This window comes from Stegastes partitus, unplaced genomic scaffold, assembly GCF_000690725.1.
Source record: "Stegastes partitus isolate 25-593 unplaced genomic scaffold, Stegastes_partitus-1.0.2 Scaffold924, whole genome shotgun sequence".
In the NCBI taxonomy this organism is placed as follows: Eukaryota; Metazoa; Chordata; class Actinopteri; family Pomacentridae; genus Stegastes; species Stegastes partitus.
This window is the reverse complement of record NW_007578655.1, coordinates 152,327-167,992: the sequence shown is the minus strand read 5'-3', so window position 1 is coordinate 167,992 and position 15,666 is coordinate 152,327. Positions and strand designations below refer to the sequence as shown.

At 42.5% G+C, this 15,666-nt stretch overlaps 1 protein-coding gene across 1 annotated transcript; it reads right to left on the bottom strand.

Annotated features, from left to right (window-relative positions):
* Positions 1-5,804: 5,804 nt before the first annotated feature.
* Positions 5,805-11,644, bottom strand: LOC103366269 (ewing's tumor-associated antigen 1 homolog). The gene is made up of 6 exons (XM_008293943.1): positions 11,406-11,644; positions 10,206-10,334; positions 9,958-10,022; positions 9,711-9,820; positions 8,196-9,604; positions 5,805-7,099 (listed from the first exon to the last, which is right to left on the bottom strand). The coding sequence occupies exons 1-6, from the start codon at positions 11,536-11,538 to the stop codon at positions 6,987-6,989; spliced, it is 1,959 nt and encodes a 652-aa protein (XP_008292165.1). The 5' UTR covers positions 11,539-11,644; the 3' UTR covers positions 5,805-6,986.
* Positions 11,645-15,666: the final 4,022 nt, after the last annotated feature.

Here is a 15,666-nt window from a genome sequence, read left to right as displayed (position 1 = left end):
TCCAGAGCAACAACACGAGCACAAATGTGCCTAAACAGCCGATCCAGAAGATGACACGTCTTTCCCAAAACACGCTCGGCGCTGCACTTAAGCGCTGCCCCATCATGCTCGTGGGCTTTCCATCACTGTCCTCTGCGGAGGGAGTCGGGGAATTTGGCAACTCCCCCGCTCGCCTCCCCCCGGTGGGGAGGGCAGTCATACCTGGGGGCCCATGAATGGAGCCCTCAGGTAAAGCGCTGTTGAAACAAATCTAAAGCTGCCTAATGACACGCACCGTGAAACTCTTCACAGGTCATTTACGCTGCTGACAGGCTGCTGCTGCTGCACGCCTCCTCCTCCTCCTCCTCCTCCTCCTGCCGGTGTGTTTGTGTGCGAGATGGAAAGAGACAGACAGATGCACAAACTGATAAGAGAACGACAGCCAAAGTCGCAGAGTACGAAGGAATTTTTAAAAAAAGAAAGAAGCAAATGTGTGTGTGTGTGTGTGTATTAGTCGTACTCTGGGAGGTAATCTGTGAGCTATGAAAACAGTGTTTAGCCTTTCTGCAGGACGGCCTCACAGCATGGGAAAGCGATTAGAGATGCTATCTCCAATGGCTGCTCAGCACTTGCTCGAAGGAGGCAATAGCTACCTCAGGTCGTATTTCTAAAGATGTATAATTTATGTTCGCTGTTCTTGGAGTCTGTTCTGCGGTGCGGTGGATGCCCTTGGAAAACTTGGCCTCATATTAATCTGCTGCAAATGTATTGGTAATCCAGCACACTAGTGCGCCTCCAGGTCTCGTTACTCACTTCCGCCGTACGAACCCCACGCTGGGATGAACGGCAGAGAAGAAGGACAGAAGGAGAGGAATAAAGCTGGTCGGGTTTCCTCGACCAGTATCCCTTCTTTGGCTGTTTAGTCCAACAGAGTCTTTATCTGGAAAAGTGATGGTGGTGGGTTGAGTTTATTGGTAGTCAGTTTACTGGTACTAATAATATGTTGGATTATATATTGCTGCCACTGTTGTCAGCCTTAATTAGTTGCCTGTAAATTACAACATTTTCATCTTTAAGTTGTGAACAAAAGTTTACCTTCACTTCTAAAACCATGCATATCATGACAGGCTTGAGTTTCCAGTGAATTCTACAGCTCTTCATTTTCTATGATGGATGATTAACGCGTCTTTGTCATGAAAACAATTGTGTTTTGGTTTTTACATGAATTCAGTACAGATTGTCTGGAAATATAGCGAAACGTACTCGTTGATTTTCACCTCAACTTAGCTCTTTTGGTCGCCGTCAACAAGCTTCCGGTTGGATCTTAGACCACTTCTCTTGACAGATTTGGTGCAGTTCAGCTAAACTTTGTGACACAGACTTATTACTTCAGCACAGATCACAGGTTTAAGTCAAGACTTTTGGGAGGCCAGTCTAAAACCTTAGTTCCAGCCTGATTTAGCCATTTCTTTACCACTTTTGCCGCAAGTTTGGGGTCATTATCTTTTTGGAAACACCCAACCGCATCCATGATCCAACCTTCTGGTGGATGAAGAATAAGAAGTAATTTTCCTTCATTATTCTGTTTATTTTTGTGTAAAGCACCAGTTCCTGTGGCAGCAAACAGAACATAATCCTGCCACCGCCATGCTTGACTGTAGGTGTCCTTGTGGTTAAAGGCTTCACCTTCTGACTATTACAGATCTTTTCGTCTCCAAACATATTTCTGGTCATTGTGGCCAATTTGCAGACATATGCCATAAATGACAACATGTCTTTAATATTTATTGATCCAGAATTAAGCTCTACCAACTCTATTTAACATTTAAAAATGCATATACTACTATCATTTAGGATCAGAGGACCTTCATTCACAGGCATCAGTGTCTGACAGATTGTAGTTTATTAAATGTATTTCACAAACCAAGAAAAAATGATTAAACCAAAGGCAAGAAAAACTGCAACTCAGGGCATCAGTGTAAAGGTAATAATATTCTTAGCTGCTTAAATCGAGTCATGACACCTAACAGAGTTTGGTGTGTTAATAATTTTTGTTCATTTCACACCGTTACTTTTCACAGTCGTCTGTTTTTAATGGTCGTTTTTGGCTCCAAAACTCTCCCATCAGATTTTACATTTTTAACCATATTTTGTAAAAGCACACCTTCGGGTTGGATGTTTGTATATTTTAGCCATAACTTATCACAACATACCAGATGGTTTTCTGATCCACTTTTCCTTTCTTCTGACCAGTATAGGATGAACCACTTCAAGTAAGTTAAAAACAAAAAATCAAACTGCATCAGAAGTCTGCACAAGACCAGGATGGTTTGGAAACGTTTGGATTCAGAACCGGATAAACAGCAGAGCAACCTGAGCCAACGAATGTGGGAAGCAGAACAAACGGAAACCCGAGTCTGCGGTTCCACTAGAACCAAGCTCGCAAACAAGCCGTACGCATGTAAATAGAGATGACTGGGCTTGTGGAGGTCCTGGAGCCTGCAGCAGAAAGTGCAGGTTTAGCTGTACTGAGTGACTGAAGTAAAGCAGGGGAGGCGGTACTTTTTGTCGTAACCTTTCAGAAATTTGCAACTCAAGAGCTGTGAGATGCAGCTCGACTCCTGGAACTTCTCTCGGCTCCATTTCCAGGCTCGAATAGCGTCAAGAGCAACAAAGTCCACAGAGAACATAGGATGTGGTCGAGCAAAGGGAAAAACAGACGAAAAGTGTCGTTTGAATTCCAAGTAAAAGCCACAAGTTAATGGTGACTCTATGAAGGGCTGTTTGATTCCTATCTGGTTGGAGGAGCCGACAAACAGGAGATGTATGTTCAAATAGTTTTCCTCCTGCTGCTGCTTTAATACATGACATCAAATCCCCGCTTGCAGCTGTTATTTAGCGTGATTGTGTGACTCTAGAGGTCACCGTTCATAATGTTACCTAGTGTGGAAGAAAACAGCAACTTCCAGCCCAAAGCTGATGCTGTGGTGGCTTTAGAAGTTCAGCGCAGTGCAAAAAAAATAGACAAAACACAAGCAAGCTAAGAAAACTACCCGCTCCACCGTTTTGACACAACAAAGTGAGAAAACACACCCTGACCTGGTCGGAACCAGGAAACAGCAGAAACACTGTGAGGTTAGCGGCTAATATCTGCATTATGCGTCTGTAAAGGGAGGAAAAAAAGCCGAGATGCTCCTCTGAAGGCAGCTAAAGGCTCATTCACAGACCATTCAATCTACCATCCCAGAGGAAATCCTTTTTTTAATGTCCTTGACAATGCAACGCCTCCACAGATGAGGTCAGGAGTCAGGTCCAGCCTCTGAGCTGTCACGCTACGTCTTCATAACGATACTTGCACATTTACTGGACTCCTCGACAGACCGCCGCTCGTTTAAGAAAATACTCCGGGTTGTTTCCTCGGTGTATCCAAGACACAACGCAGATCCGTCCATCACTGTGCTCTCCTGCACCCCTAAATTGTTTCCACACCGTCCCAGGCCCCTTTCCCAACTTCAATTAACGTCTTCACACATCACTTTCAAGCTGCAAAATTCTCCTCTTCCCAAAAAATGAAAACACTCACATAAGAATAGACAGTTTAAACAGGTGCTATGGTAACATAATCGTCACTGCGGCAATTACTGCCGTATGCCTGACTAACAGTCATAAATCATTCTCCCTCCACAAAGAGGACGTTGTGGCGCTCCACTCCCATCCAATAATCAGAAATTGCTCCGTGTACGGCGTGACGAGCGGGCGCTGAAACAGCCCATTCTTCTGTTTGGCGGGACGATATTTTGCTCTCTATGGCGACATTACAGGGATCCTTCAGCGAGCACGATATTGTACCTGCTCGACACCTGTTAGCTTTAGCCAAGGGTTTCATCAGATAGTTGAAATAAATACTAGTCATCATCATAACCATAATCATAGTCATAAAAACCGGGGGCCTTTATGCTGTTGCCAAATTGCCCTGCCATCTGATTTACAGTCGGACCGGGCGGGGAGGGGAAACAGATAGGGCAGGGAGGAGGATGGCGCCTATTATGCGCTCAGAACGGGATAAATACTCGAATATACACACCTGCAGACCACCCGTCGCTCTCACACACACACACACACACACCTGGGAGCTCTCACAGGCATGTAAATGGGTGGGAATGGGCTGCGGGGAGGGAACACTGAGGAATTCTCTCGGGATTACAAAGACCAACATTGTGCGAGCCTCACACACGGTGCAGCAGGTGAGTGGAGTGATAAGGGGCCAGAGGACAAATTAGGGCCCTCATATTAAAATAATCCCTCATGTCTAATAACAATAATATTCCCCACATGCAGGCTACGGCGCGGTCACAATGGTCTTCCCTTTTCAGGCTGCAACTTGTTGAAAACAGATTTGAGTGTTTGTGAAATGGGCTCATCGTATCTGCTCGACCTGTCAACGGTCCTGAAATACACGGAGGTTAGAGTAATGGATGCCAATAACTGCAGTGAGGAGGCCGTCTGTGTAAACTCAAAATCCTGAGCAGCTGCGCGATACCGCCGGAGTGTCAATGATGCAAGAAGGCGTGATGAAAAAAATCCAAGAACGTACGGCGCACGACTTCAGTGCGTCCAAGGGAACGGGCGATTATCAAACCAGGATTCTTCTGATTATTGGTATCAGTATTTTTTATTAGCAGATACCTGATAAAAGAAATTAATTTAAAAATGTGTTGCTTTGGCTCTGGTGCAGCTGCTTCTCTCTGACTGTAGGAGAATTAAATGAAGCTTGTGCTCTTCTAAGTTTGTGTGTATCACTTATTAGTGTCTTTGATCGCTATTGGTTCTGCAAAAAACACATCAGTTCACCCCTAAAAAGAACTAGTCTGTCTAAATGATTACTCACTTTGTAGAGGAGTATATCTGCATCAAAAATGCAATTTTAAGAGGCTAAAAAAGCCATTTAGAGCCTTTTACATGGTGCAACTCTGGCAAAGTCGTGCTATTTTTTATATTTGTTTTGCCTTGAATGACGTTCAGCTCCTACAGAACTTTGTGGTGCTGATTTAAATGATCAAACATCTCACAATGCAGGTGTTCTATCAACCAAACCTTCCTTTCCAGTGTTTCTCTCCTGCTCCTAAATCATTTTGCTGTGCACATATAGAACCTGCATGTCAACAAATTCTTTTGTAAATGAGAAAAAAAAAATCCCTTAAATACGAGTAAATTATGTGATAAAGGACAAACTTGGGAAATGAGGAAGTTTTGTATGAAGAAGCAAAAAAGTTGTATGATGAGTTGTTGTGTAATTTGCCGTCCTTCACATCAATGTACCGTAATTTCCGGACTATTGAGGCATCTGAATATAAGCCGCACCCGCTAACTTTAAAAAGAAAACCAGTTTTGTACATATACAGGCCGCAGGTGTCCACGTTGTAACGTGAGATATTTACACAGAAAGATTTAACTTTTAATTAAATAAATGTTTTTTTCCGAACAGTGTCTGTAACACGGCTGGTTAAGAAAATAAAAACTCCAGCAGCCTACCAGGAAAAGTCACTGATCGCTATCTTCATCGTTCTCCTGAACACTAAAACCACTAAAGTCGTCTTGTTCAGCCTCAGAATTACTTCGTCACTTCCTCAGTCTCTCTGTCGATGTCGCTCTCGATGTCACTTTGGTCTCGAGGCAAATTCGTAGAAATCCATAAATTAGCCGCATCATTGTTTAAGCCTCAGTGTTCAAAGCGTGTGAAAAAAGTAGCGGCTTATAGTCCGGACATTACGGTAACTACTTTACATGTGCAAATCGCAGTCGTTGACACCAAACCAGCAGCCAAATGTTTTAATATATTTATTTGTTAGAAGGCATAAAGATCATGACATCACTGCTGGAAAGAATACAGTCAAGTCTATCAGGTTGTCTCCAAGTAACAGGACAGATATGTTGGAATATACAAAGACTGAAACACAAACATCGTTAGCATTTTATTTGAGTGTTGTCTAACCGACAACCAAAACTTCTATTATTTGTAGTGTGAGGCTGTCTTCCTTTTTTCATCCTCTCTAAATATGAAAAGCACAAAATGTCACTGTTACGTTTTTATTGCAGTAAAACTGAACTTTCCTGAAAGGTGCATAACGTGGCGATTGCAGTAGATGGAGAGGGCGTTAACGCTGTCTTTACAGCACAACACTGGACCCTGACGTGCAAAATTGAAATGACAAAAACCGTGAGATGCACAAACAGAACACAGAGAAAAATACAGACAAAATCTGCTCAATCACTTCATTTAAAAAACAGACGTGTTGTTTCCTCGTCTATTAAATGTTTAGTTTGGCCCCAAAGGAAAGCGTTCCTGTGTTACAATACTGTCTCAAGCTCTACTTCTAATAAAATAAATCAGTTTTGATTACAAACTGCGCATCAAAAGAGGCTTCAGGCACATAAACTGTCTGGTCGCGTGACAGCGAACGCAGCCTTTACTGCCAGCGTTCACTATCAGCTGATGGACAACATCAACAACGAGCTGTGTTTCTACGTCTGTCTGCTTTTGCTGTTGCAATCTGATAAGTGACGCCGAGTACATTTAAACAAAAGCACAAAAACATTGTCAGTCCAGAACGGCTCCAGAGAGCTGAAATAACAATCCTGACAAACAAACAGGAAATGTGACCGGCGTTAGTCAGCGTTGGGTGTTTTCAGGCTCGGTGGATGTAAACTATTATTCAGCGTAAAGCAGCTCAGGAACATTTTTTAAAAAGTTGTCGCAGCACCAGATCTTACAACAAAAACAGAAACTCTTCTCTCATGAAATGTGTTTTTATATTAGCAGCAGGCAGTTACTTGTCTTTAACTGACACAAGGTCCCGTAACGTGCAGAGAGCCCAGCAAGTCACCCAGAGCCTGGTGATCTGCTGCTCAACCGTCAGGCTTCAGAGTCGCTGGTCTGGAATGATGAGTTTTGTAAAGACTTGTTCTGGTGTAATGAGCTTCAGAAGTCCTGTCAGGATGGAGCTGCTCTACGGTTTCGGGCCGTTCTGCATCCGCTGCCGCCTCCTGGCCAACGCTTCCTGCTTCTTCCTCTCGATCTCGGCGGCGGAGCACTTCCCCGTCATCTGGCTCGTGACGAAAACTGGAAAGGAGGAAGGACAGCGGATACATGGTTAGATTGAGGGGACAAGGAAACACTGGCAATTAAAACATTAGCAACGATCTGAGGAGAAAAACAGGAACTAATCCAGAACTCTTTGCGTCGCCGTGTGACCTAGAACGACTTGAGTGTTAATTTGCAAACATAAAAATGACGCTCATTTGAAAGTTTTGGAAAAAAAAAAATTCCTCCGTGTCCAGAAAAAACAATCAGTCTGCAATTCATTGGCAGTGAAGCTTCCTGAGGTTTGGACTCCTGACAGGATCACAAATTGAAGCCATGGCGCTGTGTTTACTTGCTTTGGGGAAGAATAGTTCATGTGCACATGCACTGAACTGTCAGTGATTATAAGAACAACATGTGACATCTGTTTTACTTGTGAATTTTCACTTCGATATCCAGTCTTAAAGCGGAGCACCGAGGGCAGCAGATGGAACGTTCAGACTGCAAAAGATGCATTAAGTTAAACAAACATGACCACCGAGCAGGAAGAGTAGGAGCGCTGAACTTCATCCTAATGGACGTGTAGTTTTGGCACGTGATGCTGAGTATAGCTGATCATATGTGTTTTGTCTAATTACAGACAATATGTGTCATTTTAATGAAAAGCAGGTGTACGTAACATATTCTTGTGGCTTTTCCTTTAACAAACATTTAAGCTAGAATGTTTTAATTTACATTATCTCCTGATGAACTCAGTAGAAGTTTAAGACAGTTAAGACTCTTATCCATCAGTCTGACCAATCTCTCCTAAACTATCTTTAGAGACCAGACAAGGAGTCCTGCAGCAGATGTTCCCCACAGAGTCCTGATCTCCGAAATCCACTGAAAAACTGCAGCAGCGATGCCAAGGTTGGAAGAATCCACCTGTCAAGTACCTTGAAAAACTGAGTCAGACCTGATATTGTGTTCTCTTTAAGTTTTTTCTGCGCTTCGGGTTAAATCAGTTGATAAATACATCCGAACTATTCTCGGCATTACCTTGGAAAGCCTCAAGCATCTGAAACTTTTGCACAGTTCTGTATACGTCACGCTTTAACCGAATCCAGATGCAAATATCAGAATGTGGACTTCCTACCTTTGCTGCTTACGGCTGCCGAGTCGGATACGTTTCTCTTGAACGCTGTCTGATGGGACCTGAGGCTTTGCGGTGTTCTGGCTGTCACTGCATGCGGCTTCGTATCCACGTTAGCATTTCCAGCCTCCAAAGTTCCAGAGGAATCCCTACGCTGGCCAAATGTGCCCAGACCCATGCGGCTTCCCGGGAAGCTCTGAGACATCCGTGACTTGTCGCTGGCGCCCTTCATGGGAACGTTCCACCCTTGGTAGTTCACAGTTCCGCTGCTAGTCGTCGGTAATGAGTTAGAACGAACAAAAGCACATGGCGACTGTCTTTTAGCGCTGGTGCTGGTGGACGAGACTGCGTCGATTGGCAGAGGCTCGGTGGTTTTCCGTTGTCCGTCCGCAGCGATGTGTTGTTTTTCTTGGCAGCTGCTGGTCGTCACTTGCTGCGGCTGACTGTTGGAGATCCTCTCCACGCTGTCACATACCTGGTAGAGCAGCGCGTCGTCGTCCCCGTCATCCCACAAACTGTCTGAAATGTCTTGACCAGAGTCTGCTCCTGAATTAGCCCTCTTGTGATTGTTAGTGATCTTGTCAGGCTGCGGAGTGGAAGGTGTCTTTGTGGTCGCAGATTTCTGCCCCAACATCTGTGATTTAGCTTGTTTCACAGTGAGGCTGGACTTTGAAACTTCCTTGGTCTGGAAGTAAGGGTTAGACTGTAACTTGAAAGTGCTTCTGTTGGTAGTCTTTGGTTTGGGACACAGTTCCTGGAGTGCACTGCAGCTTGGCTTGCAGTGCACGTTTGAAGGCTGATGTGTGGTGTTTTTCTTTGCAGCTGGTTTGCAAACCGAGGCCAACTGAGTAGTGTTTGTCTTAGCGTCAGACTGAACGGTGGTTTTAGGATTGGCATCATGTAGCTCGTTGGGGTTCTGGGTCATCGCCAGCACAAAAGAGTCATTAAGTAAGTCGTCGTTGTCCCAGTCATCATCGAAATCAGCGCAGTTGTTTGTGGTTACAGCACAAGGTCGTTTCTCTCCGGCAGGATGTGCAGCTGAGCCAGACTCGTCAGCTGACTTGAGCTCTGATCGTCTTTGTTCAGACAAAGCTGAAGTCACGTGTTGGTCTTTAGCGTCTTGTGAACAGGCCGATGCCGTGGGGCTTTGGCTCAGCCGGCCGCTGGCTTTCTGAGTGGAGCAGTCGAACAGAGCGTGCAGCTCGGCCTCCACCTGATCCGACGAGGATGAACACTTTAGGTCCTTGGCATTGCTCGGGACTGATGTCAGCGCTACTCGTGTTTCAGAAGTCTTAACACTTTCAGCGAGGTCACTGTGGACAGTGTTCAGCTGTTCTGAAGTCTCCTTGTCTTGCTGCATGTTCTCGTCAAACTGCCTGGCCAGCTTCATGAGGTCGTCCACGCTGCTCTGTCTGTGGAGGTCAAAGCAGAGACAGTCGCTAATAAAGTAAAATTATGTGGAAATAACAAACAGGCCTCCAGTCAAGATGTATAATGTTTAATGTACTGATTACCCACCGAGAGGACTTCTTCCTGGCTCTTGGCTTGCGGATCTCTGGTGTGCAGGGGATGGCGCTGTCACCGATCCACTGCAGCAAAGGAGAGTCAGTCCCTCTCGGTCTCACATCCTAAAAAAAACAAACAAGCTCAAAATATCACACAGAAAAAAAGGCCTATTTCAATTGTATTAAACGTGACATTAAACATGAGTATTCAATCTACTGTTGACTGTAATGTTTAAGAAGAAGCTGAAGAAACCACCGACCTTTGGAGCAATGCGGTTCACAATATCGGATATTTCCACAACTCTGGTGTTCCTGTGCCCCGACCCTGAAGAGAAAACAGATAAAAAGATGTGTTAATGACACATAAACAGATCAATATGAGCTGAGCTGTACAATGGTCATTCATTTTATTTAAATGCAGGTTCTGTATTTAAAGCAGGTTTTTATTGCCACCATATGGGCATGAATTAAACAGTCGTAATCTCTGTGTTGAATCAGCGTTGTGTACCAGCATTAGCTTGAGTAGGAGATGTTGGATCCCAGAAAATATCTTGCGATGCTTCCACATCTCCCGGAGAATCTCCATTGTTCAGGCCGGGGTATCTGCTGCAGCCTCTGTTCCTGGGACTCTGCAGATCTGTGCAAGTCAAACAGAAGGCAAGTGTTTTATTGTATCAGCTAAAATGAAGACAAAAGTATGAATATTTAAAAGAAAATAGCCCTGGATCTATTCATCTGTCACTCCAGTCATGCTTTAAAGCTGATGTATGGGATCAAACATAGAAACACTCTGCGATATTATAGTACTGCACTGTTTACTGAAGCCTAAATATTTCACATCAGGTGTTTTACTCCAAAGATTTTTTTTATTCCAGTGTCACAGCAGCTGTGACATTACTGTGTGTGGATCCTTCCTTAGAAACTACAAATATAATGCGGCCTCTCCAAGAATTAAACCACAAAACATGACAAAAGGTAGCAATTAAAACACACTTTAATGTCTCACTGTGAGTCACTGTCGTTAAATACGTTATTATGAGGACGTGGGCAGGATTCTCACATCGGGTAAATTTGCTCTGACGATTATTAGGTATTTATTTGAGGTGTTTATGGGACCTTATAAGTGAACTTTTCCCCCCCTCACCTGCAAGTATTTCCTCGGTACACCTTTACATATGATTACAGCTTTTTAAATCATATAAATGAGACTAATTCCCAGACACAGACTGTGATATAAATGTGTAACGGGTTAAGCACAAAGTGGGATGACCTCAAAGCACAGCGCCTCACATATTAGGTTCACCTTCAAATAACTTGAAAACAATGTAATTATCAGGTTAAAACCTAAAGTTTAATTGCATTAAACATAGTATTTACACAGGATTAGACTGTTATCTTCTTTGTGTGTCTCCCTACTGATGTAACAGAGGCTCCATTCAAAGATAATCCGGGTACCAGGAATGTAAATAAAATCAAAATTATTTTATTTCCTCATGACAGCACTAATCATTTATGGAAGTCTGTGGTTTTAGCAAAAGTTAGTGGTGTGCATGATGACATTAGATCAAGGGAGAGGATATAAAGTCCTCCAGCATGTTGTGCTTTTGACTCCCTAATGGCCGCCGACACTCCTCCACGTCTGCAGGTAGACTCACACGGTACCGACCCATTTATTCTGCTATCAATAGTCGACCCTGCACAGCCTCACCTTTACGCATCGGTGATGTAGCCGCGCCAGGCATCTGTCTGCCGGTGTTGTCGTCCCGTGTTCTGCCGTGGCACAGGTTGGAAACCGTCGTCCACAGCTCAGTGAACTGTGCATGCGAGCTGGGCTCTGACATGGGTCTCCGAACCAGCCGCAGCAGCGCCGCTTCCGCTCAACATTATCACATCAACGGCCTCGTCGGTGCCAAGTTATCTAAAACAGCGCGGATGGCGGTTAAAATCACGAGTTTTTCATGTTTTTCTAAACTCTTTTCATTGTGTTTTTATCGTTTGCTCAGTCATTTAAAACAAGCCGCCATGTTTTTCATCGTGACGTCATTCGTGTACGGATGCCGTGTTGGGCAAAAAAGCGAACATCCGCCAAAAAACCGGATAGCAGATCGCTGTTGTTCTGCATTGCCCTATCCGGTCCATTTTACCTGCTGAAATAACTTTAAAGAGGTAGTTCAGTTCATGTAATTCAGTTTTCCAATTGACAAAAATGAACAGCAGCGCCTACGTTATGACTGAAATGTTATTAATGCATCAAAATGACTTGATTTCATTCACGACGGTCATATTTTAAACATTATAAATCACAGAATCATTGCAAAAAGGATTATGTCTTTATTTCTGACATAAAACCCATCCATAAAACATGCTAAATACTGCCTAAACAAGACTATAAAGGCATATATCTGAAAATAAATCACTCATTTGCAGTATTTATTTCCTCATTTTACTTTTTTCAGTAGTTTGTGTAAAATCAGTTTCAGTATCATGTGTAACATTTCATTTCCATGTTCAGTTTTTCACATTTCATTTGCAAAATGTCATTATTACCTCCTTATCATTGAAGCATTACTTTTTACTTTTCAGTTCCAGTCATATTTTGGCTCATTTTATTTCAATAGTCCATCATACTGACGGGTTTTTGCTTTTCTACAAGGCACTGCATTTATTCTCATGTTAGGTTTTGTTTTTTCTGAGCAATATTTGGCACAAGAATTTCCTTTGGGGGCATTACAGTCTTATCTCATATCAAAAACATGCAGCTTTAGCATCGACAATACTATAATGTTGCCTCTAATCTATGACTGCACATAACGATTATTTTAATTGTTGATTAATCTGGTGATTGTTTTCTTGATAATAGGTTCGTTCTTTAGTTTATAAAATGTCCGAAAATGGTGAACATTTCGGTCAAGGTTTCTCAGAGTGCAGCAGGAAGTCTTTAAATCTCATGTTTTGTCCACAAGCCAAAGATATTCAGTTTCCATCATTCTGTATATAAAACCCTCAGAAAGCTAAAACACACCAAGCTGAGAATCACCTGTTTCAGCAGCATTTTACTTAAAAATGCACAGAGGAGCAGTGCTACAGGCCTGATCACACTTTAGACTGCAAATATTTCTCTGGTCACAATTAATAGGTTGCAATAAACGTTAAAGTTTCACAGAGACATAACTTCGCTGTCACCACTGACACATAAGCCACGTCTGCGTAGTCGTACTTCAGGACTGTTTGACCCAGTAAAAGCAGCTGTGGACGTTTTAACAGGACGTTTTTGGCAGACGGTCACTTCACCGGCCAGGTTTTTTTCCAGACAAAAAACTGTGAGCGCTTGTAAAGTACGTACAAAGTGAGTATTTCTTTTTTTTTTTGTTACCGCTTGGTTCTAATTATGTCATTTAAGATTTTTTAGAATTTTCAATTCACATTTACTGCGTTCATTTGGCAGCTTTTGTTAATAGTTTTCTCCAGTAATTTTCTTTAATAATCAGATTAGAAATGATAAAACCTTTAAGTGTGAAATATAATGTATTATCACAGTAGAATAGCAGCTACAGTATACATAGTAGATCGAACTAACTCCTCCACAGCCAGCTAGATTATTGAAATATTTAAAAATGCAAAGAAATAATACCATAGTATAATATATTAATAATAATTTAACAGATCCCTTTTCTACAAGCTCAAGGCTACAGAGCTCCAGTCAACAATAAAGTGGGTCTCATCATGTTGTCTCTTTCAAACGTAACCAACCAAATCCACATTCATGCTCCCAAACACTTCCCGTTATGTGAGAACTTTATGAAAAACAGTCTAAGTTTGCTCTGCTATCGGCTGGTTGCAAGTAGCACAGTAAATAATCTGTCGAAGCATCCTGATGCCACAAAATACGTGTGTTTCCTCAGTCATGCTCATCAGCTGTTGCTGGGCCTGAAGCTTGTTGGTCCTCTGTGGGGATTGTCAAATAAACCCGTCACACTTTGGTCTAATGTTTGTGACGTGACGAGCAAAATTCACATCACATGGTGTCTGGTGAAGATGCCACAAGGGTCTGTTGAGGCTAACAAGCTACTGCAAACATGGATTCTCCTTTATTTCACCGTGATGAGCCGTCAGTACGAAGCAGAACAGATGACTCGAGAGTTTATTCAACAGCACACTGTAGTTCTTAATGTCTGTTCATGTTAGACAGCGAAAAACTTCTGTCTGCCTCAAACGGATGAACTGGAAACACTTGAAACGCCGCGTCTTGACAACAGGAAGTCCAGTTGTCTTTTACCGAAACTCTGACTGACAATCTACACAAACACACTGATGGAAATAAATCCACAGCTTTTATCATTTCATCCCTGACAAATTCTGATGTGACCAAAAAAACACATTAATAGTCAGAATCTTGGATTAAACCGGCCTCATCTGCTTCACAGTCGCCAGCATGAGAATTTAATTTGCGTCACGTTTAATTCGATTTCGTGTCCCGCGTTGTTCTAAATCACTCAAATATGTCAAATATTGGCGTATTGTTCTTCAAGAAGTCTTTTTCGCTTAAAAACTCCCTCAAGTTCTGGTTTGTGTCATGTCAAAGGCCTCTGCTTGGAATTAAGAGTTTGTTTCTGAAACGGTTGTTTGCACACAAAGTCGAATTACCTCCTTAGAATTCTTTTAAATTACATCTGCTCCTTGTCACTGATTGGAAAAAAGAAAAAGAAAAATGCTGAATCCATGAATATGCAAATAGTTTTTCGAGTCTCAGTGCGCGCTGTAAGATGCACATCACAAGTGGATTTTAAATGAGCTTTTCTAATTTAAAATCATTTGTCTTAAAGTCAGATTTAAGGTGAGTAAGAATAAGATTCCAGCCACCACCAAGTGAAGTCAAACATCTGAAGCTAAGAATACTTCCTCTACCAATCCAAAGTAATAACTGCTTTACAGCTTTAAGATCAAATGTCAGAGAAACGATTAATTCGGTGCACTTTGGGTGAGTTTGTGAGGCTTTTCTGAGCCCAGGCGGCCGGTGGGTCAGCAGCTTATCTTTAGGGAGTGAGCCTCAGTGTCAGAATCTTAGTCTCCGATAAATTTACGCCACTAATTAAAACACATTTGTCAAAAGTGACGTAAAGGTCTGGGATGTTTGAGCAGAATATTTTTCTGACCTTTCAGAGCTGCTTCAGACTGTTTTTAATTCAACGCGGATTCGTCTTGACTTTGTCTGCTGTTATGTGATATCTTAAAAAAAAAAATCCTAAATCCTCATTTTTGTTTTCTAGCACTGCACAAAATGAGGGGTTACTATTGTTGTTGTCTTTAAAGATCACAGTTTTAAGCAGCATTCAGAAGCTTCATTCAGAGTTGTTAAACTACAAGTACTTCAGAAACCTCTCGTACAGTTATTATTACCTATTTTGGTCTTCGCTCTGAATGGGATGAGTCAGGTCTTGGAAGCTCTTCAGGGCTCAGTTAGATAAAAGTCAGCTTGCTAATACTTTTTTTTTTTTGCTGAGTGAACGTCCAAAAATGTGTGCAAACGTGCGCCGTAGTCGAGTGAATGATTGCTTTAGCGGTAACCGGTTAGTGACGTGTGAGGTGATGATTCCAGATAAAGTCACCGTGATGTCGAAACCGGTCCACGTTTCCACCGTCGTCTTCTTATCTCAGAAATCTGAGGGAAGCAGCTGTGTGGTGAGTGTGGTGGTTATTTGTCATCCGTGTGAGTGGACTTTCCATTTAACACACTGTGTGACTCCCTTGATCCAGAAAAGTCATTTATTTCAGGAAGGAAAGCAACACTTTGAGACGAGATCGGTGGAAGTTTAAAGATGTTTAAGCCACTTATAGAGGTAGATTCCATATAAAACAAATGCACAAATTTACTGGAGAGGTCAGAGGTCAGTTAATGTGTATTTTATATTTACTCAGATTTGCTAAAAGTGATTAGTTTAACCCTGATTTAATCTTATTTTCATTATGTG

Coding starts and splice junctions, on each gene's coding strand:
- LOC103366269 (XM_008293943.1), bottom strand. CDS start 11,538: ATGTCAGAGCCCAGCTCGCATGCACAGTTCACTGAGCTGTGGACGACG. Junction 10,023..10,205: donor TCCTACTCAAGCTAATGCTG/GTACACAACGCT, acceptor TTTTCTCTTCAG/GGTCGGGGCACAGGAACACC. Junction 7,100..8,195: donor GGCAGCCGTAAGCAGCAAAG/GTAGGAAGTCCA, acceptor CCTCCTTTCCAG/TTTTCGTCACGAGCCAGATG.